The sequence below is a fragment of the Anguilla anguilla genome, chromosome 13, assembly GCF_013347855.1.
Source record: "Anguilla anguilla isolate fAngAng1 chromosome 13, fAngAng1.pri, whole genome shotgun sequence".
NCBI lineage: Eukaryota > Metazoa > Chordata > Actinopteri > Anguilliformes > Anguillidae > Anguilla > Anguilla anguilla.
Window position 1 is genome coordinate 41,026,366 of NC_049213.1, and position 22,602 is coordinate 41,048,967.

General features: G+C 50.4%; 2 protein-coding genes across 4 annotated transcripts in view; both read left to right on the forward strand.

The window, feature by feature from the left end:
- srgap2 (SLIT-ROBO Rho GTPase activating protein 2) overlaps positions 1-12,980 on the forward strand; it is an 80,996-nt gene extending 68,016 nt beyond the window's left edge. The window contains 13 exon segments of the mRNA XM_035387940.1: positions 379-406; positions 1,448-1,478; positions 2,781-2,841; positions 3,326-3,403; positions 3,759-3,893; positions 4,052-4,157; positions 6,148-6,372; positions 8,048-8,127; positions 9,895-10,093; positions 10,505-10,657; positions 11,009-11,327; positions 12,291-12,481; positions 12,483-12,980. Coding sequence (XP_035243831.1) covers positions 379-406; positions 1,448-1,478; positions 2,781-2,841; positions 3,326-3,403; positions 3,759-3,893; positions 4,052-4,157; positions 6,148-6,372; positions 8,048-8,127; positions 9,895-10,093; positions 10,505-10,657; positions 11,009-11,327; positions 12,291-12,481; positions 12,483-12,786 — 1,910 coding nt within the window. The 3' untranslated portion in view covers positions 12,787-12,980.
- A 4,645-nt stretch (positions 12,981-17,625) lies between these two features.
- The window catches only part of ikbke (inhibitor of nuclear factor kappa B kinase subunit epsilon), a 16,084-nt gene continuing 11,107 nt past the window's right edge, over positions 17,626-22,602 (forward strand). Inside the window, exons 1-5 of one of the 3 annotated variants that reach the window (XM_035387951.1) lie at positions 17,626-17,996; positions 18,674-18,808; positions 20,397-20,552; positions 20,865-21,002; positions 22,272-22,407. In XM_035387951.1, coding sequence (XP_035243842.1) covers positions 20,463-20,552; positions 20,865-21,002; positions 22,272-22,407 — 364 coding nt within the window. In that variant the 5' untranslated portion in view covers positions 17,626-17,996; positions 18,674-18,808; positions 20,397-20,462. The remainder of the gene's footprint in view (positions 17,997-18,673; positions 18,809-20,396; positions 20,553-20,864; positions 21,003-22,271; positions 22,408-22,602) is intronic. The other 2 variants (XM_035387950.1, XM_035387952.1) reach the window with 2 other exon arrangements.

Below are 22,602 nucleotides of genomic sequence, written 5' to 3' on the forward strand. Positions count from 1 at the left end.
GGGGGGGGGTACAGGGGTGCTGTGGGGGGAGGTTGTTGGGATGCTGTGGGGGGGTTACTGGGGTGCTGGGGGTTGGGGTTGGTACAGGGGTGCTGTGGGGGGGGTTGTGGATGCAGCTGGGTGTTGTTTGGGGGACCCCCGTCTGACAGAAACGGTCTGGTTTGGGCGGTGGGGCAGCGAGGGTGAGGAGCATGTGCAGTGGGGGGGCAGTTGGGGAGTGGGGGGGCAGCCGGAGGGGGGAAATTTGGGGAAACCACCCACTTCTGCCACATTGTTTTACCAAATCTCTTTCTCTGTCTCTGTCTTTCTCCCTCTCTCTTGCTCTCCCCCTCACTCTCCCTCTCTCTCTCTCTCTCTCTTTCATTCTCCCTCCTCCAGGTCAGAAGACTGATTATTGCCTTGCCAGGTAGGTGTGGCAAAGGAAAGAAACAAATTAAGTCACACAGTCTAACACACACACACACACTCTTTCATACACACACACACACACATGTATTAATTTAAGTATTCAGTTTTCTCCTAACCATGATTAGTTGAGTTTTGTTTTAGTCTTTGACAGTTTTAGGGCTTAATTGTGGACACTGTCTGTGTGGCAGAGTTACGCACAGTAATAATGGGCATTGACACGTCTAACCCTAACCCTAATCACCTGAGACTGAGCAATACCTACGAGCTGCCAGGTCCCACCATCGCTCGGAGTCCCAGATCCACATTCCCCCGTTCTTACGTCTAACCTGGGTGTTTTTACGCAACGGGAATTTGAGAAGGGTTTTTTTTAACTGAACTTTAATCCCTTGTTGCAAAGGAAGACTCAAAGTCTCAGAGATTCTGATGCCCCTCCTAACTTAGTGTTTAAGCGTGTTATTTTGGGAGAGATGTTCAAAAACAGTCTGATTTTGTGGGGGTGTAATTTGTAGCAGGCTAATGACTGTAGGCAGCGTGTGGTTTGTGGGTCAGACTGCAGTTACAGTAGCAGACTGAGTCTGATCTCCTAACGGCACTCTGTCTGTCTTTCTGTCTCTCTCTATCTGTCTGTCTGTCTGTCTGTCTGTCTCTCTCTGTCTGTCTGTCTGTCTGTCCGTCTATCTGCGTGTCTGTCTATCTCTGTCTGTCTGTCCGTCCGTCCGCCTGTCTTTCTGTCTCTCTCTATCTGTCTGTCTGTCTGTCTCTCTCTATCTGTCTGTCTGTCTGTCTCTCTCTGTCCGTCTGTCTGCATGTCTGTCTATCTCTGTCTGTCTGTCCGTCCGCCTGTCTGTCTGTCTCTCTATCTGTCTGTCTGTCCGTCCATCTGCCTGTCTTGTGTGTCTGTCTGTCTCTGTCTGTCTGTCTGTCTGTCTCTCTCTCTCTATCTGTCTGTCTGTCTGCCTGCCTGTCTGTCTGTCTGTCTGTCTGCCTGTCTGTCTGTCTGTCTGTCTCTGTCTGTCTGTCTGTCTCTGATTCTCTACAGCGGGAGGAGGAGCTCAACCCTGCGCAAACAGGTAATGCTCACCTTTCCACCAAGTGTGTGTGTCTGTGTGCGTGTGTGTGTGTGCGTGCGCGCCTCTGTGTGTGTGTGTGTGTGTGTGTGTGTGTGTGCGTGCGTGTCTGTCTGTCTGTCTGTTCCTGTGCCTGCCGGTGTTTCTGTCTGAATCATGCTTCCTTGTTAGTCAGTCAGTGTAACACAACTCTTAGCTTACTGGATGCTTGCGTCTGCAGGGACTGCCCATTAAATTCCCCTCAAAGCCAGCATGAGAAGAGCTGCGTTCCGGTACGTTCCGTCTGCGGAACTGGTCTTGGTTTCGAAATGTTTCAGACCAAGAAGTATGAGGTGTCCCCCCCCCCCCCCACCGAGGGGACTGGTCCCAGCAGGATGACTTTAGCAGGGCTGACCTGCCCAGTGCCCTCTTTCCACCAAAACACACCACCTACTCTGCCGGGAAAATTTCTGTCCAGAAAACCGCTTAGAAGGAGAACAATAAAAAAAAAAATATTTAAAATCTGTTCTCATCGGAGGACTCTCAAAATGCCTATTGTCATTCTCAGCGCTCCGAAGCTTACACTGCCCTCTAGTGAACAGCTCGCACAAGTGCGTTTCCTTTGTTAGAAGTGTTTTCCCTTTGGTTTTGGGTTGTTTAGACGAAACAAATTTCATGCTTGAAAAGAACGGCGCACTTACAACAGAAGTTGCCAGTCGTTTGACAAATTCAATTTGAAGCCCGAGAAATGAACCGGTTTATGTCAAACTACGGAAATCATAAAAAATGAAATTGAACAGCTCAAGTCAGCATTTGTTCACGGTTGAATTAAAAATGCACGATATTCGATTCCCATATTTCTGAGCCACCAGGAGCGAGCGTTTGGTGGGAAACCGTGAGGAATTCCTCTGTTGCTCTGAATGAGCTTATCGGGACTAAGCGGTCCTGCTGCGCCGTTGATTGACACACTGTCAGCATCGCGGCCCCGCGGATTTGGGAACCTCCGTGAATTAAGGCCTTATCCCCGCGTGCGGCGATTCCTGCCTCGGAAACAAGCGGTCTCCTAGCAACCATCGGTTTCCATTGCCGCCTCTGCTTTACCCCCGGCTCACGTTACCGCGAAGTCGAGACCGTGAAGCGTTTTCATATTTTTCTGACTGACACGCATATCCCTCCGCAAATATTATTATTATAATTTTAGACGTCTGAACAGAGCGCTGGTTCATGAAGGTTCCACATTCACGGCACACACGCACAGGTTTTTTTTCTTCTGCTGACCGGTTGTGTAAATTTTCTCATTTCTTTCATCCCTTATTCCTCGCTTAGGACTCCAGCCAAGTCATCCCGCTCATGGTGGAGAGCTCCATCCGCTTTATCAGCCGACACGGTAGGCTTGCTCGCTCGGCTGCTTCCCTGCCGTATATTTCGAAACAGTTTCATGTTTACTACACTTTTTGCTATTTCAGTTTCTTGACGGACTTTTTGACTGACTGGGGTAGCGTTAGCTCGCAGGGCAAAACACAGAGTGGTAATGTGATGGTAATGTTCCAGCATACACCATTGAGTTTATGAAATGTACCAAACACAGAATATGTATGAACTAAGAGTCTATTTCTTGACTTTGGTGCTTTGTTGACTTCACATGGGATGTGACATAAAAATAATCACTGCACATGTGTAAAATTTAAGGTAGCATGCAGCTACATCTGTTGGCGCGGAATGTATTCCCCAGAAGCTGCAGTTGGAAAGATGTGCTGAGATCATTAGTGTAATAATCCTGCGGGTGTCTGGAGGAGGCCGCCTTAAAGCAGAAAGGTTATGGCTGCCGCTGTTATCCCCGTTTCTGGTCTGAGCTCCTGCGTTTGTTACAGGTCTGCAGCACGAGGGAATCTTCAGAGTGTCTGGTTCTCAGGTCGAGGTGAACGATATTAAGAATGCCTTTGAGAGGGGTAAGATGTCCTCCCCCAACCCCGTACCCCACCTCCTCTCTCACCCCTGTACCCCCACCTCCTCCCCCATATCCCCACCTCCTCCCCATCCCCCTACCCTCACCTCCTCCCCCACCCCTGTACCCCCACCTCCTCCCCCTCACCCGAAACTACAATTATGGCACATTTGTATTTGACTTAACTTACTCTGTGGAATTCTTTTGCAATAATGACTTGTACACAGCTTGAGAGGTTGAACTGAGGAACATATTTTGCCCTAATGTTCATGCCCCTCCGCATCCAAAACCTGATAGTGACTCCCTCCCTGTTTCACTTCCTGTTTGGCCTCGTCTCACTTCCTGTTTGGCCCCTGCAGGTGAAGATCCCCTGGCAGGAGACCAGAATGATCATGACATGGACTCCATCGCCAGTGTCCTGAAACTCTATTTCCGGGGACTGGAGAACGCTCTCTTCCCCAAGGAAGTCTTCCATGACCTCATTTCCTGTGTCTGTAAGTGCCTGTAGGAAGGGGAAATGGTCACATATGAAGTTCCTGCAGTTCACTGAAGATCCCCTGAGTACTGTGTATGTACATTACGAAGTATGAAGTCTCCCTCTCTCTCTCTATCCTTTTTTTTTCTCTCTCCCTCCCCCATCCTGCCTGGTCAGTGATAGAGAACCTTCCGGAGAGAGCAGTCCACATTCACAAGGTCCTGAAGTCTTTGCCTAGTAACACCCTCGTCATCATGAGATACCTCTTTGCTTTCCTCAACCAGTGAGTAACATAGCCCTCTGTCTGTCTGTCTGTCTGTCTGTCTGTGTCTGTCTGTCTGCTTGCCTGCCTGCCTGCCTGCCTGCCTGCCTGCCTGCCTGTCTGTCTGTCTGTCTGTCTGTCTGTCTGTCTGCCTGTCTGTCTGCTTGCCTGCCTGCCTGCCTGCCTGTCTGTCTGCTTGCCTGCCTGCCTGCCTGCTTGCCTGCCTGTCTGCCTGACTGTCTGTCTGCCTGCCTGCCTGCCTGCCTGTCTGCCTGTCTGCCTGTCTGCCTGCCTGTCTGTCTGTCTGTCTGTCTGTCTGTCTGTCTGTCTGTCTGTCTGTCTGCCTGCCTGCCTGCCTGCCAGCCTGTCTGCCTGTCTGTCTCTCACACAGCCAGTAAGCACTATTGCTTGATCTCAGTCACAGTGCAGCCAGACTCCCATGAATGCTCGTGTGTGGTTGTGTGTGGTTGTGTGCGGATCTCATTTGTAATGAAGTCACACAGGGGGCAGGGCTTTTTGGGGAGTTCCTGCCCCGCACCCCTCCCCCCCCCCCCCAAACCCTGAGCTGGGGGGGAAAGAGCGCTCAAATAAGAGACCTGCAGGCCCGACGGTCTCAGGACACCCCCACACAGATTTTAGTGCAGCCTCTCCACTCAGCGGTTGAAAGAGGGTGACGATATAGCCGCCCCCCCCACCCCTGTTCCGCCATCCCCACTCCTCCAGTGATGATGTCATTTTCCAGTCGGAGTTCACAGTTGATGAAGTGTGGGCGGCTCTTGTGGGAGTGGGGGGCGGGGGGTGTTTTTTCGCTCTTGTGGGGGGTGGGGTGGTTTGCTGTGACTCCTGGGGCAGTCTGGTTCCCCTGTTTCAGACAGTGGGGGCGTTGAGGAGGAGGACCGGTTTCCCCTATAAAGCTCATCTGCTTTCTCGGTCAGTGATGTAGCCTGAGAGGACTGTGCACATGGTTCCTGCATCAGTGCTGGAGAGGCGGAGACTTAGTGGGGTGTTTTACTGCGACACGCAGCCAGACCTGCGCAGCCAGCCCCCAACCTGCGCAGACAGCGCTCAACCTGCGCAGCCAGCCCCCGACCTGCGCAGCCTGTGTATGTGTCTGCTCTTGGAGGAGCAGCACTTCCGCTGTGGATGGGTAGGGACTGCAGCTCTGCTCTGTGTCGGCCGATGGGCTGGCTCTGTGGCTAGCTTTAAGCTGTGGATGGGTAGGGACTACAGCCCTGTCCGGTGTGGGTCGATGGGCTGGTTCTGTGGCTAGCTTTAAGCTGTGGATGGGTAGGGACTGCAGCCCTGTCCGGTGTGGGTCGATGGGCTGGCTCTGTGGCTAGCTTTAAGCTGTGGATGGGTAGGGACTGCAGCCCTGTCCGGTGTGGGTCGATGGGCTGGCTCTGTGGCTAGGTTTAAGCTGTGGATGGGTAGGGACTGCAGCCCTGTGGGTCGATGGGCTGGCTCTGTGGCTAGCTTTAGCTCACTGACGCAGACATGCGTGTGGACCGACGAAGGACTGCCAGAGACTTTGGTGTCTCGCCAGGAGGTTGTGGGTTTAAATCCCTGCTGTCTGAGATGTAGCTGGGCTCACATGTTAGCATAAATAATGGCCTGTTTTTTTAACTGTTCTGGGACAGCTGACAGACGGATCGATTGAGTTTTTCCTGCTGGCATCTACAGTGCATTAATGTGTCTGAGTGGAGCAAACAGCATGAGGTTCAGGTGACCAGAGGGACAGTGTTTTTTAAGTTATTAATTAATTAATTAATTAATTGATTGATTTATTTATTTATTTATTTATTACTTATTTATTCAGGCTCATGCTGATTGGGTTACAGGGACAGAAGTGGATGCTGATTGGGTAAGAGGGATAGTAAGGTGGATGCTGATTGGGTAATGGATAGTAAGGTGGATGCTGATTGGGTAACGGACAGTAAGGTGGATGCTGATTGGGTAACGGACAGTAAGGTGGATGCTGATTGGGTAACGTGATGGCGGTGTGTGTTTGCAGCCTGTCCCAGTACAGCGAGGAGAACATGATGGACCCGTATAACCTGGCCATCTGCTTCGGGCCCACCCTCATGTCTGTGCCCGAGGGGCACGACCAGGTATCCTGCCAGGCCCACGTCAACGAGCTCATCAAGACCATCATCATCCACCACGACGCCATCTTCCCCGCCCCGCCCCAGCTGGAGGGGCCCGTGTACGAGCACTGCAGGGCCACCGAAGAGTTCTGGTAAGAGTCACCGCCGGGACGGGGGCGCCAGATCTGGGGCTGCAGGTTTGGGGTGCCAGGTTTGGGGCAGCCCTGGACCAGTACAGCGTGGGGGAGGGGGGGGGGGAATAGAGGAGGGCTGTGAGGGGGTTTTTCCAGCGCCTCAGGCCCCAGCTGTAATCACACTGCTCAGCATGTCTCCCGCAGCAGAGGGAATGTGGGTAATGGAGTGCTGTAGTGCGTCTGGGGGAATGGCGCCCCCAGGTGGCCTGTGAGGTAATGACAGCTCTGGAAAGGGCCTGATGCTGAAGCTCTCAGTCAGCAGTGCAGCGGCTTTATAGCGCATGACGAGACGCTGAGGACATGGTGGAGTGATCATTACCACCACCCCCCCAGCCCCCCCACTCCCCCATCCCCCCCATCCCCCCCATCCCCGCCAGCCCTCCCAGCCCTCCCAGCCCCCCCAGCCCCCCCAGCCCCGCCATCCCCCCCATCCCCGCCAGCCCTCCCAGCCCCGCCATCCCCCCCAGCCCCGCCAGCCCTCCCAGCCCCCCCACTCCCCCAGCCCCCCCAGCCCCGCCAGCCCTCCCAGCCCCCCCAGCCCCGCCAGCCCTCCCAGCCCCCCCAGCCTGAGCATGGCTCTGTAGCACCTCACGAGCCCCCGCATTGCTCCCTGTGTCCACAGGGTGGTGCTGCAGGTGCTGAGGGCTCACTGAGCTGATGCAAAGCGTACTGTGGCCTGAGGGTAGAATTTATATCACTGTACATATAGAAGTTTGGACAGTGACGGTATATATCAGTAAATGTAGACACTATATATTTTTCCTCCTAATTTTAACGGAAGATGCTTTAAAAGCAATACAAGACTCAGGGCTAACCGTTCCCTGGAGTTAACTATGAGGTTGTTATTGATTAAGCGTTATTGTCTTTATATAAAAGGGAGGCATGCACCCGCATGTTTTTATTGGCTGTAAGCGATAGCAGGCAGGGGTGCAGTCGCTGTGATTAATATCTTTTCCAGCAGTCCACGTCATTTTTCCATCAGCATTCCACTTGCCCCAGGTGCAGTTCCACTGGCCCAGCTGCCAAAATAAATAGGACCGCTTTTTAAAGGAGATCATACAGACTATTTGCATTAAAAGTGTCAACTCAAGTCTACAGCGCCGGTTTAAAAAATGGCGCATGCAAAAGATGCATGCAAAGTCTCACGCATTCACTTGCGCATGCAGAAACTTGCGCTTAGAGAGACTCGCGCATGCAAAAACTCATGCATGCAGAATCTAGTGCATGCAGAAACTTTCACATGCAGAAACTTATGCTCTCAAGGTCTTGTGAGGCTGTTTCCTCTGGAACACGGTCAGCGTTGTGCTGGATCAAGACGAAAAAACATTCAGATGCTTCAAAAACTGACTGCGTTCAGGTCTTTTACCAGACCCACACAAGGGATAAAATATTTTACGAAGGAATCTACGTGTTTCCCGTACAATACATACGTTGTCTCATAAGTACTGTGTGGGAAATATTCAGCCCATTTTTAGTGTCTGAAAGAAGTCTGGAAGTCTGTGAAGCGGATCAGTCAGTGTGTGTGAGCCTCAGGCCCGAATCCCCAGGGAACAGCAGTGTTGTGTCTTGGTGTGGTTTTGGGAGTGTTGTTTAGTCTGGCTCTCTGACCGTGCCCCCCCCCCCCCCCCCACAGTGACAGTCCCCACGGCGAGCCCCCCCTTGTGGATGAGCCAGTGCCGGACGCCGTCTCAGAGCTGCAGAACAGCGACGACGGTTAGTGGCCAGGAGGGGGCGCCTGCGAGGTCACACACGCCACCTTCTCCTGTCTGCTGTCCCTCACCTTCCCCCTTGTTTTCAGCTCGCTTTTTCCCTTTCTCCCCTTTTCTCTCTCTCCCTCGCTCTCACTCCCTTTCTCCCCTTTTCTCTCTCTCCCTCGCTCTCACTCCCTTTCTCCCCTTTTCTCTCTCTCCCTCGCTCTCACTCCCTTTCTCCCCTTTTCTCTCTCTCCCTCGCTCTCACTCCCTTTCTCCCCTTCTCTCTCTCCCTCGCTCTCACTCCCTTTCTCCCCTTCTCTCTCTCCCTCGCTCTCACTCCCTTTCTCCCCTTCTCTCTCTCCCTCGCTCTCACTCCCTTTCTCCCCTTTTCTCTCTCTCCCTCGCTCTCACTCCCTTTCTCCCCTTCTCTCTCTCCCTCGCTCTCACTCCCTTTCTCCCCTTCTCTCTCTCCCTCGCTCTCACTCCCTTTCTCCCCTTCTCTCTCTCCCTCGCTCTCACTCCCTTTCTCCCCTTTTCTCTCTCTCCCTCGCTCTCACTCCCTTTCTCCCCTTTTCTCTCTCTCCCTCGCTCTCACTCCCTTTCTCCCCTTTTCTCTCTCTCCCTCGCTCTCACTCCCTTTCTCCCCTTTTCTCTCTCTCCCTCGCTCTCACTCCCTTTCTCCCCTTTTCTCTCTCTCCCTCGCTCTCACTCCCTTTCTCCCCTTCTCTCTCTCCCTCGCTCACTCCCTTTCTCCCCTTCTTTCTCTCCCTCGCTCTCACTCCCTTTCTCCCCTTCTCTCTCTCCCTCGCTCTCACTCCCTTTCTCCCCTTCTCTCTCTCTCCCTCGCTCTCACTCCCTTTCTCCCCTTTTCTCTCTCTCCCTCGCTCTCACTCCCTTTCTCCCCTTCTCTCTCTCCCTCGCTCTCACTCCCTTTCTCCCCTTTTCTCTCTCTCCCTCGATCTCACTCCCTTTCTCCCCTTTTCTCTCTCTCCCTCGCTCTCACTCCCTTTCTCCCCTTTTCTCTCTCTCCCTCGATCTCACTCCCTTTCTCCCCTTTTCTCTCTCTCCCTCGCTCTCACTCCCTTTCTCCCCTTTTCTCTCTCTCCCTCGCTCTCACTCCCTTTCTCCCCTTTTCTCTCTCTCCCTCGCTCTCACTCCCTTTCTCCCCTTTTCTCTCTCTCCCTCGCTCTCACTCCCTTTCTCCCCTTCTTTCTCTCCCTTGCTCTCTCTCCTCTTTGCTTTCTCCCTTTCTGTTTCTTTCTCCCTCACCGTCTCCCCTTCTCTCTCCCTCTCTCTCTCCCTCTCTTTCTCTTCCTCTCTCTCCCCCTCTCTGAAACTCAAATGGAGTCATGCTTCTGTGCCTACCTCACATTCGCCAGTGACATCACACTTGCATTTACACCTCCATATTTTCCTCTGTCGTTCTCGCTGCTTTGCTAATGATATTGCTAATGGTATCAAAATGGCTGTTAAGTCCTAATGATATCAACATGCATGTTAATGCTAATGAATGATATCAAAATGGCTTTAATGCAAAATGGCAGTCTTCAGCCAGGTATGCTCTTTCAGGTTAGCAGGGAGTTGTGAATATTCTAATTTTTGGAGATAATTATTTACTGCTTAATTTTGGCTTTGTGCAAATATAACTGGCATGCATTTCCTTAAAGAACAATCCAGCAGCGACTGTGTCTTCCCCCCCCGCCGTGATGATGTTTGTAGTGAGCTTCTGCTGTCTGCTGCACTAACACCCCCTGCTTTGCCACCCCCCCCCCCCGGCTGAATCCAGGGTGCTTGGTCATTTCAGAGTCGGAGCCCTTGCAGGCCGTCGCCCGTTTCGACTATTCCGGGCGCACCAGCCGGGAGCTCTCCTTCCACAAGGGGGCGTCGCTGCTCCTGTTCCACCGCGCCTCTGAGGACTGGTGGGAGGGGCGTCACAACGGGGTGGACGGGCTGGTGCCCCACCAGTACATTGTGGTTCAGGACACGTGAGTCCTGCCAGTCAAATCAGGGTCTCAACCCCTTCAGCTACTCAATGAGCTCACGCTTCTGTTTGCTTGTGCCTTATGGGTAATGTAGTCATGTATGGAAATGACAGGTTTTTAGTGTGTGTTTCAATATACTCAGTGCTTGCAGCATGTGCTGGGTTTAATTTGAGGAAGTTGTTTTGTAGACATGTGTAATGCCTATAAAACAATTTCCTAAACATTTCCTGCCACCTACTGCTGAGTTTGGGTACTGCAGTGGTGGATAACCTGATAAAACCAGTGCTTCTGGCTTATAGTCTGGAGACTCTGTAGATCTTTAGAAATGATGAATGGAGATAATGAGTAATTCTACCTGCCTCCCCCTGTCCAACTGCCCCCCCCCCACCCCCGCTCTGTGTGTCTGTGCTGCAGGGATGATGGGACATCTGGCAGGGGGAGCCCCAAAGCTGAAATAGAGGGGCCACCTGAGCCTGCTCCACCTGAGGATAAAGTGTCCACTAGGGGCAGCGTGAGCTCTCCCACTGGAGGACACGTGGCAGACGTTTACCTGGCCAACCTGAACAGGTGAGAGACTGAAACTGAGACTGTCTCACCTGAACAGGTGAGAGACTGAGACTGAGACTGTCTCACCTGAACAGGTGAGAGACTGAGACTGAGACTGTCTCACCTGAACAGGTGAGAGGCTGAGACTGAGTCTGTGCCTGGGGTCAGTACTGCTCTGTCCAGCCCCTGTCTAAAATTTCACATCGGTGCAAAACGACCATTTAAGGCGACGATGTGAGCCTCAGATTCTGTGTTGTGTGTGTTTGCCTGACCTCTGCCCGTCTGTTTAAGCGTGGGTACGGGACGTTGTTTTGGGTCTGGTGTTGAAGGCGGGTGCTGTTCCCCTCTCCCTCTCTCTGCGCCCCCGTTCAGGGTGAGGAGTCGTCCCGAATCCGGCGGCACGCGGAGAACGTTCCGGGCTGGGGAGGGACTGGCGGAGGGCAGCGGGGGGGCGGCGGCAGGGGCCCGGGCCTCCTCCCTGCCGGTGGGGGGGCTGCCCAAAGACGGGTCCGATAAAAGGCCCCTCAGCGCCCACAGCGTCCTCAACTCCGTCACCCGCCACTCCTCCCTGAAGGCCAAGCTGGACAGCCCGCAGTTCCGCAAGGCAGCCACCGCGGGGCGCTCCAGGAGCTTCAGCAACCACCGGCCCCTCGACCCGGAGGTCATCGCCCAGGTGGAGGACAGCTCACAGGTACCCCCCCCAACCCCACTCAAACCTCCATCACTGCTCACCCCCTCTCACCCCCACTAACCCCTCCACTTATCCCCACACCCCCTCTCACCCCCACTCACCCCTCCACTTATCCCCACACCCCCACTCCCCCACTCCCCCACTCACCCCCACTAACCCCCCTTAGGACAAATACAAATTACCAAAAAGTGCTGGGATGGGGGAACATGTAACGAGTGTCATGAAAGGGGGGGGATTTAGAATGAAATATACAGAGTGGTGGTGGTTAGTCTAGGTATAGTCTGAAGAGATGAGTCTTCAAACCACGGCGGAATATGGGTAGTGAGGGAGAGGTTCGAAGAGGGGCAGGGAGTTCGTTCCACCAATGGGGAGCTAGGGGGGAGAAGCTCTGTGATCTTTGGTCGGGTGGGAGGGGTTACAAGGCGCCCTGCTGCCGCAGAGCGGAGTGGTCGAGCAGGCACATAGGATCGAATCATGTCCTGCAAGTAGATAGGGGCTGTCCTGTTGGCAGCAGTGTAGGTGAGGGTCAGGGCTTTGAAACTGATCCTGGCAGGAACGGTAGCCAGTGGAGTGAACGCAGCAGAGGAGTGACGTGGGAGAATTTGGGAAGGTTGTAGATGAGCTGGGCAGCGGCATTTTGAATCATCTGTAGTGGCTGTATGGCACAAGCTGGCAGGCTTGCAAGGAGAGGGACACTTTGACACGCCCAGGGCGGGGGATCAAACCGGCAACCCTCCGACTGCCAGACAACCGCTCTTACCTCCTGAGCTATGTCACCCCCACTCTCCCCTCCACTCACCCCCACTAACCCTCATACCCCCACTCACCCCCTCACCCCCCACTCTCCCCCCCACCCCCACTCACTGTACTGTAAAGGGGGCACTCTCCCCCCCACCCCCACTCACTGTACTGTAAAGGGGGCTCTCTCTCAGTGCTGTATGGGTCCCGGTGTCCCCCCTGCAGGACGTGGAGGCCACCATGAGCAGTGCGTTGAGGGAGCTGCGGGAGCTGGAGAGGCAGAGCAGCGCCACGCACGCGCCGGACGTGGTGCTGGACACGCTGGAGCAGCTGAAGGGGGGGGGCAGCCCCCGGGAGCCCAGCTCAGAGCCCTCCAGCCCGCTGCACGCCCGCGATGCCCACGACACCCACGACGCCCCCCCCCCAGCCCCCCCTACAGCGCAGCTCCAGCTCCATCAGCGACGAGCCCAGCACCTTCCGCCTGGGCAAGAGCGTCGCCAAGGCAACCGCGCCAGGCCCCTCCCCTTCCCCCTCCACCGCCTCTTCCTCCTCCTCTTCCTCATCCTCCAAAGAGCCCCGCCCGCCCGCCACCCGCCCCAAACCGGTGGTGTTCCCCAAAACCAGCTCGAGCGGCAGCCCCACCCTGGGGTCACCCACCTCCACCGTCCCCCCCACACCCCCACCCCCGCCCCCGCCCACTGATAAGTCCTGCCCCGTCTGAGCAGTACCCCCCTGCCCCCCCCCGCAGGAGCGGCGGGTCTGCCAGCGCTCCCCTGCTCTCTCAGCCACGCATGCAGACGTGCTGGAGGAGGCCGCCAAGCACCTTTCTGACAGAGCAGCTGTGGCTCTTAGTCCTGATCATGTGAAGTGTGTGTGTGTGTGTGTGTGTTTGTGTGTTTGTGTGTGTGTGCTGTGTGCGTGCGTGCGTGTGCTGCGTGTGTGTGTGTGTGTGTGTGTGTGAGTGAGCGTGTGCTGCCTGAGTGTGTGTGTGTGCTGCGTGCTGTGTATGTGTGAGTGTGTGTGTGCTGCGTGCGTGTGTGTGTGTGTGTGTGTGTGTGTGTGTGTGTGTGTGTGTGCTGCCAGCCCTCTGCTTACTGAGTTTTTGGGTTTTTCTCTGGGACTGGGCACTGCCAGTTTGAGGAAGTAGGCCCTTTTGATTGACAGCTCCTATGACCTGCAGGTGCTTTGATTCCTGCCCCTAGCTCTGCTGCCTGGAGAGACACATCACTCCACTCAGACTGGACTCGCCCACACCGAACAGGCTTTTTGGGGGGGGGGGGGGGCGTTGGGTTGCAGTGCAGTGACAGGAAAGAGCTTATTTGATGTATATTTCTGTGATTCTCAGCCTCCTGTTGCAGTGCTGATCAGGCGACCGTGTGCCTGTGTAACTGTGTCTCATTCCTGGGGGGTGATTTTGCTCGGGTGGGAACGGGTGCAGAAATGGAGCCAAACGCTAAAGCAGCCTCTCCAGAGACACCAGCACAGTAACAGCAGCGTAGTGCAGCTTTTTTGGGCCTCTTCTCTCTCCGTAGATAGGCCATGGGTTGATATGCCTTTATAGTTAGAGATGCATTGTGTTATTTTTGCCGTGCCGATTCTCGGGTGGGTGCACAGCGCAGACTGTGGTTCAGAGTGACAGCTAACGGCTCCCAGCACAGCACTTCTCCCTGGCCTGTGTCCTGTGAACCCAACCACTGAGGCCGAAGAGAGTTAGCCTGCTAGCCATTCCCTGTGTGCTCGGCCCCCTGTGTCCTGTGAACCCATCCACTGAGGCCGAAGAGAGTTAGCCTGTTAGCCATTCCCTGTGTGCTCGGCCCCCTGTGTCCTGTGAACCCATCCACTGAGGCCGAAGAGAGTTAGCCTGTTAGCCATTCCCGGTGTCCTGCTGGAGCAGCCTTGTGTGTTCAGAGCCTCTCTCATTTCGCCAGGTTACCGACGGTGATGTCACTGTGCAGGTGCACTAGCCGCCGACGGTGATGTCACTGTGCAGGTGCACTAGCCGTCAGACTGAAAGAGCAGAAAAGTGGCGCCCGCCAGGCCTGTACATGTCTTTTGGAAACAAAATTAAATACAACAATAAGCAAAAAAAAAAGGGGAGGGGGGCATTTTTTCTATGTAAATGTAATAATTGTGCTAACTGGAAAACTGGAGATTTCTCAGTGTTGTAAAACCCCTTGTTCATCTGACTGGTTTTTGTTGGCTGTTCCTGTTTTTTAGATGGAAGAGTGTGAATCTGAAATTCCCTTCTTGTTTTTTCGGTTTTATCAGCCTGTTTATGTGTTTCTGTATATCATGATCAAAGTGAAATACTTCAGGAGGGAAGAGTTCAGACACTGTGGGACAGCCAGCATGCTTTTTCATCTGAAATGACATTTAAAGTTAGTTGTGTCTCTCAGACTGAACGTCTGCAGAAATTTGGGTTCAGTAATGGAGTATTCCAGAGGCCCTCCGGATGCGGGCTGTGACTGCACAGATCTCAGAGTCGCTGACTCTCCACTGTTACTACGGCGATCTTCATTCACACGCTCGCATGCTCGTAACTGGAGCTGCTCAGACCATTAATCACAGAACCATACAGACGTGCCCTGATTATTAATCTTCATTTTTTGTGCTTGTTCTTGCTCTGTTTTTTAGGTGTTGATTATGAGAAGGGTGATCTCCTATAACCAGGGCTGCTTCTGTCCTGTATAAAATTGACCCTAAAATGTGTCTGGATGTGCTAGCATTCATCAGTTATATTCACTTCCCTTAAATGAAGGGGAAAAAACAAATATGTATCCCCTCTCTTCATAACTGTATTTTCTGTGTGAACCGGTATGCAGATTAACCAGGCCATGTTTGTTGCTTCTAAACTGGATCCCATCCACCATTGCACCTCTTGACCTTTTTCATACGACTGCAGATCCTGAATCCAGGCCCTTCGAGTGAGCCTGCTTGGAATTACCCGCTGTACAGGCTATGCTAGCTGTTAGCATAGCCTAACCAATACCAAGTGCCCACTGTACAGGCTGTGCTAGCTGTTAGCATAGCCTAACCAATACCAAGTGCCCACTGTACAGGCTATGCTAGCTGTTAGTATAGCCTAACCAATACCAAGTGCCCACTGTACAGGCTGTGCTAGCTGTTAGCATAGCCTAGCCTGTGCCAAGTACCCACTGTACAGGCTATGCTAGCTGTTAGTATAGCCTAGCCTGTGCCAAGTACCCATTGTAGAGGCATTGCTAGCTGTTAGCATAGCCTAACCTGTGCCAAGTTCCCACTGTACAGGCTATGCTAGCTGTTAGTATAGCCTAGCCTATACCAAGTACCCATTGCACAGGCTATGCTAGCTGTTAGCATAGCCTAGCCTGTACCAAGTACCCACTGTACAGTGCCTGCAAATATGCACCATAGCCTGATTGGTTGTACCACACCTTACAAAATTGGGCTTTGGTTTTTAATGGGGAAGAGTGGAATAGCGGAACGATAAAAAAGCAAAATCATTTGCAGCAGCTGCCAGCAGCCAGTCCCAGGAGCGAATGTGCTGGTGGGGGTCCGTGTGCAGGTGAGGAAATGGAGCTTGCACACTGTATTTTTGGCTGTTATTTCTGCTGTTATTCCCTCCTCCAAACACACTAATCTCACAGGTCAGGAGCCTTATTGCATCAGTAGCCATTAACAGCTGGGTGTGTTGCTAACTTTCATTTGAAGCTTTATGGCAGGAGTGCTTTTCATTGTGCTGTTTCTCCTGTCCTGTTGTGTAACTGGAAATTGACTTCTGGAGTTGTAGGGACTTTTAACATGCATTATATAAAACAGGTGCTCATGGGTGATGTAGTTTGTTTCTTTTAAGACCACGCTGAAGGCACCAGCATGATTAATCACCCTGTTCCAGTCAGGAATAAAAAGTCAAATTCCATTATGCACTTGAAATGACCATTGTGTGCTTGTAACCAGGTTGCGTGGGGATGTTTTTTAATCATAACTTTTATTAAATATGTATTTCTTGTCCATTTAAATCAAAACAAAACATGAAAAGATTGTCATGTTAAATATATTTATAGTTGTCCTTTTAAATGTTTCTATATTACCTGATGAAACCTGTGTTGAAATGTACTTTGTATATACAATGTTGTACATTACAGAGGTACACTCTTTTTTTTTGGTACAATATTGTACAGTAATAGCAATAGTAGTTTACTCTCAAATAGATCTTATAGGATTATATGTGTAGTTCTTGTAGTAAACCTTTTTTAAATAAACATTGCTTGCTATACATGTCTTTGGTTTACTGTATGTTCTTTGATTATTTGATGTGATGCCGCTTTTGGAACTTCACAGTTGTACCATGACAACATGATGTTTGGATTAACCCTATATTGACCTGTGATGTCATCACTCAGCACCACTGTGATGGACAGATCTACAGGAAGAGATTTGTGTGTGTGAGTGTGAGCGTGTGTGCGTGTTGTGTGCACTTGAGTGCATGCGTGCGGGTGTTTGTGCGCGTGTGTGTGAGTGTATGTGTGTGTGTGTGCCCGCATCACTCTATGATTCTCTGATTATTATGTTTATGGCTTACTGAAGGGTAAGTCATCTCTCAGCTCTTTCTGTACACTAGTATGGATTGTGTGCCTTAAGGGAGCGCAGGCATTCACAAAGTTGACTGGACTACAGACAGAGCTGCTACATCCTGTCTGCAATCTGTATAATATGGAAAGTAAGAAGAAACTTCATGGCAGATAATGTTGACACTGCACTGCAGAAACTTAAATTTAGGTCATTGTGTTGGAAAATGACCGCCTTTAGATTCCTATCTTTGGTTTCTGCTGCTTTCTAGTGGACATTATGGATATTTTTCAGTTGCTGTATGGCAGATTGAATTTTTCATCACCGTAGTTTGGATGTGAACACGGCAGTATTGCTCAGTAAGAATCCTTTGTGTGTTTTACCACGTGCTTTTGCAGATCATTCTGTTTTTGTACAAACTGATTATGACGGCATGTGTGTTACACACGCAAAACGTGACAAGCTTCACATTATGATTTTTTCCCCCTAGATTGGACACTTGGCGCCAACATTTTCCGCTGTAAATGCCTATATTTTATCTTAAGGGCTGCCTATAGATGTCCTTTTTGTTAATGCTGTTCTGTTAAATATGACATATCTCCGCTTAGTCCGCAGATGGGTTTGTGTCTTGTACAAATGAGCTTGCAAACTGGGTTATAGCCTAGTGGAGCATTTTTGTGGGCTGGGCTCCTATTAGCGGACAGATTTTATTATTTTTAATTTTTTTTTTTTAATTATTTATTTTTAATGCTTTTCATATAAACATTTGTCTCCGCTTTCAATATTATCCTCAATATGAAAAACAATCTTCCGAGATTTACCAGATCTAGAGTAAATATGAATCATTTAGAACCCATAGACCCATTGCTTTTCATGTCAATAACGAGGTTAGAGCTTGTGTTGTCTGCAATTTCAGCCACTAACGTGACGTGCCTCATTCGTGTTGTATGTTTATTAGCCTTCATAGTTCCATTATTCTGTGAAACCGAAACTACACGATAGGAGGAGTTTCCCCAGGAAGCAGAAGAGGTCGCTAAACGTTCAAACGTGCTCTTTTAATTGTTGAGCTCTAAATAAAGCTGTAACATTTCCATATCAAAAATTCCCTGCACATAATTAGACGATTTTGTCCCTTTGGCTGGAAAGACAATTTTATCCGTATTAGTTTGTTTCAGCACATTCGGACGCGTCTCTTTCAAACTCAATTCAACAAGGAAGTGAACAGAATATAAACCAGCTTCATGCATTTTTTCGGAAACTCCCGTGTGTCACACTCATAAAACACAAGAGTAATGTGTCAGCATGTGTAAGAATAGGAAGACTAGTTCAATCGGACATTTCAGAACGCACTGTTGAGATGGGTACGGCTGATCCTGTGACAAGGTGGCTGTTTTTCCTCGTTTTCTTCTCGTAAACTTTGTTGCATGTTTTCATTGTTAGTTGTGTAGCGTAATATTTAGCTACTGGATAACAAGCTAGCCACTATCCTTCGTTTTAAATGACAAATGGTGCCATTGTGATAGACGAGGTAGATTTAAGTGTCCTTTATCGTCAAGATGTAGTAGCTCAATGGCTAAATGTATTTCTTAGATAATATCGGCTTGCCTATTTTTGAGCAGTTGCAGGCTAGCCTTGTACCATTGCGTATCCTCACGGCTAATGCGATATGGGGCCGACAATTCCCATAAAACGTAGCCTAGCCTCGACTAGCTAAGCTACGTTATGGCTCGAAAAGTTAACCATTCGTTTTACTAGAACCTATATTTAAACTATTATGGCAGATTATGATTCGATTGTGTTCAGATAGGCCTACACTAGAATACGTTCACGGTTATTCTATGTTTTTTATTTATCATATTTTTTGATGGGCAATCGTAGTGTAGGCTAGTAGTAGCGCAAATCTATGTTGATTGCCTACACGCAAATAGATTTTTATTCGTCGTACATAGAATACTATGGCAAATTGGCTATCTTTGTATGACCGCACATGAAGGTATGACCCAAGGTGTAATGGTAATATCGCTATTCTCATTGTTGATGCTTTTGTTTACCTGCTCTAGCACATTTGACAGACCGGAAGTTTGCGGCTTCCTCTGACCTGGCTTTAACGAGACTGCAGTTCTGTTTCCGAAAAGCTTTTCCAGCTCATCTGCTCGCAGAGACAAGCCAGGAGATTCTGATTTATTTATACAGCGGTGAGTGTTTCATGTACTCACTTGTGCTGTAAAAATACCGATTTACTGTAATTTCCCCGTTTAATATTATTAATAATGAAAACAACACTAGATCGGCTTCCCAAAGATAGACTATGGGCTATGTTACATCTTACAGTACATGTAGTGCCCTCCGTAATTTTTGGGACACAAATATAGGCCTATAGCCTATTTCTTGATTTTACTCTGTACTCCACAGTTTTAGATTCGTAATCAGTTCACATGTGGTTAACGTGCAGGTTCTCAGCTTTTATGAAAGTGCAGTTTTATATATTCTGGATTCACTAGACCAGTTTGCAAGACCTGGGCTGCAAGATGCAAATCCCTAGTGAGCTGCAAAAACAGGATGTCCAGCTTACAGTTCTAAGAAGTATCTAAAAGGGTCTGTAGAGTTCAAGATTCACTTGTATCAGGGTGATGACAAGCGCAAAGTATGGAGGGCAAAAGTAACTGCCCAAGACCCAAAGCACCCCCCTCTGTATCTGTGAAATGTGGTGGGGGTGTTTTGCTTTGAGCATGTATGGCTGCCACATATACGGGCTCACTTGTCTTCATTGATGATGTGACTGCTGATGGCAGCAGCATAACGACTTCTGAAGTGTACAGAAACATCTTATTACATTACATTACATTCATTTGGCAGATGCTTTTATCCAAAGCGACGTACAAAAGTGCATTTTCATGATCGTAGACAACTGCTGAACATGGGTTCAGTAAGGTACAATTACTTATTTTGTACAGCTATTTCTAGCCGAGAACAATGAACACTATCCTGGTCTAACATCTGCAAAGCCAAACTAGGCAGAATAATAAGAATAAGAAACATCTTATCTGCTCATGTTCAAGCAAATGCCTCCAAACTGATTGGACGGTGCATCATCCTCCTGCAAGACATTGATCCCCAAAATACCGCTAAAGCAACAAAGGAGATTTTCAAAGACAGAAACAGGAAAATGCTTGACTGGCCAAGTCAGTCACCCAGTCTTGATCCAAATGAACTCGTTGTGAAGAGAAGACTTAAAGTAGCCCCCGTGAAACAAGCAGGAGCTGAAGTGCTGTACTTTGTACACGGTGAAACTAAAACGTGTAAAAATACCCTTTAATAAAATCTGAGAATCTGCAGACTAACCACATATGAATAGTTTGATTACATATATAAAATTGTGGAATACAGAGCCAAATAAAAAAAGTATTTGTTCCAATAGTTGTGGAGGGAACTGTCTGTTTTTGTACTAATGGCTGGTTTGTTTTCGGTGCTGTATAGGCTACAGTAGCCTAGTGCTGTAGATTCCTCAAGCTGAACCTTGAAGATCATCAATTGATAAGAGAGGAATGTATGTTCTCTGTTGCACTGAGTCAAGAGTATAGGAAGTACATTGATTTAGTTGAATTGTATTAAGTGGCCATTTTCACATAGTTCGATGCCAGATCTCTCAAACTTGTGTATCTTTAAGTGCTAAGTCCATTATATCCATGTTTTTCTTCAGATCTTGATAACTTTTTCAGTGAGATCTAAAGGAGCGGGTCTGTTTTTTCAGTGAGATCTAAAGGAGCGGGTCTGTTTTTTCAGTGAGATCTAAAGGAGCGGGTCTGTCTGATCTGTCCAGGGCAGGTGTTGCTCTGACTCGTGGGGAAAATGATGGCGAGCACGGCGAACTTCCTGTGGTCCATGGACGACGTTCTGGGACAGGGGGCCACAGCCAGCGTCTTCAAAGCCCGAAACAAGGTGCTCTTTCCTGCACTTACCTCTGTTCCCATGAGCTGCAGGCTTCTCTACGCAAAGCTCAATAAACCTGACCTGTATGTAGATCTAATATGCGATGATAGTGTGGTATAATGTATTTGTTTGGGCTGTTTTTGTACTTGTTCTTATCGCTCAGTAGTTTATTTATTCTTAAGTTACTTTTTGACGTAAGGCCACAGTGAGGATGGCAGTAGTCTCGAGGGACAGTCTGAGACGCAGGAGGAGGCGCTTTCCAGATTCCTCCAGCGGTTTTATCGCCTGAGAGTTTATTTTTTTCCTGTCGTGTTCCTGAAGAAAACGGGAGAGCTGGTGGCGGTGAAGGTCTTCAACATCTCCAGCTACACGCGGCCGTACGAGGTTCAGATAAGGGAGTTTGAGATGCTGAGGAAACTCAACCACGTCAACATCGTCAAGCTGTTCGCCGTGGAGGAGGTAGGGGCGCCGCCTCGGGGGCTGTGAATGCCCCCCCCCCCCCCCCCCCCAGCTCACTCTGCCGAAAGCACCGCTCATAAACCCGCTGCTCCTCTCCTCAGCGTAGCGTCCCAGAGGGAGCGGAATCCTCTGGCTTTTGGGTTTCTCTCCTGTCAGCTGTAGTCCAGCGCTCGGCGCAGTGTCGTGTGTCTGTGCGGTGAAGGCTGGCTCTGAGAGAGGTGCGCTGACAGGATAAAACACGCTCGCAGAGAAGGGATGCAGCCACTCTGAACTCTTTCCCAGATATTCTCTGGAAACTGGGCCTCCCGTAGCTGCAGGCCTGCGAGTGCTTTTGCAGATGCAGGGCTGATATGGCGGGTCCGCGGGTGACGGTAGCGTGGAGGTTCTGGTTCTGGTTCTGACCTGCACCAGTGTGCGTTACCGTTCCGGCAGGGGAGATGCATCCCGCGCGTTTTCTCTGTGCTTGTTTACTGCTGAAGGGCGTCACGCCCTGGGAGGGAGATGCGGCAGTGCCGGGGAACACCGCTGGTTGCCGCATTGGGGAGAGAGAGAGAGCGCACCCACACAAACACAAAATTAAATAAACAAACACCTTCACCCTTCCCCCTCAGGGGTTCCAGGAAAAAACAATAAACTAAAACAACAAACTGAAATAAGAAAGACAAAAGAAAGTAAAACAGAGCAGCAGCTTTTCAGTGCGCTGATCATAGCTGGCCCGCATTCCACCAGGCTCCTCCTACTTTTCAGTGGAGGTTTACATTCTCAGTCAAAATGAAACTCAAACATAGAAACGTACTCTTGGAGTTAGCTCTCGGTCCCGGCCCCAAACTGTGCAGAGCAGCACACCTTTAAGCACCTGGGCTGATTAGCTAACGCAGCCCAGGTGCGTGCGCTCTCTCCACCAGCCGGCGCAGCTGAGACCAATCCGCCTCCGGCAGACCGAATGCCACAGGCGTCTTCATTGCTGTTTGTCGAATTAAACAGCTGAGAGTCAGTGCTTCAGAATTATTCATTCTTAATGAGCAGTATTTTACTGTGTGCTCTTATCAGCACCTCTCTTCTAATGTGCTGTGAGTCACCATAAATAATGTCTGCCATAAAATAATATGACATGACAGCAGTAATAACAATAATTAATGTAGGGATACAATATAATCATATTGTTTCCCTACATCATGATTTGAAATGTGAGGAATGGTGTTTTATATTTCTAGCGCTGTTGTTCGCTGTGTTGGTGTTGTCTAACTGGCTGGTCTCTCTGGCTGCCAGATGCACATGAACACCAAGCAGAAGGTGTTGGTGATGGAGTTCTGTTCTGGAGGGAGTCTGCTCAACGTCCTGGAGGAGCCGGAGAACGCCTTCGGCCTGGGAGAGTCCGAGTTCCTGGTGGTGCTGCAGTGTGTGGGTGCGTGGGGAGGGGGCGGGGGTGGTGCTGCAGTGTGTGGGTGCATGGGGGGGGGGGGGGGGGGGGGGGGGGGTTTAGGGAGGGTTGATGCAGTGCGTGGTGGGGGGTTAAGGGGGAGAGAACACATCTCTCTCCCACTGGCACAATCAGACCAGCCAGTGAACACAATTTTGCATTCTGACTGCATTCGGACAA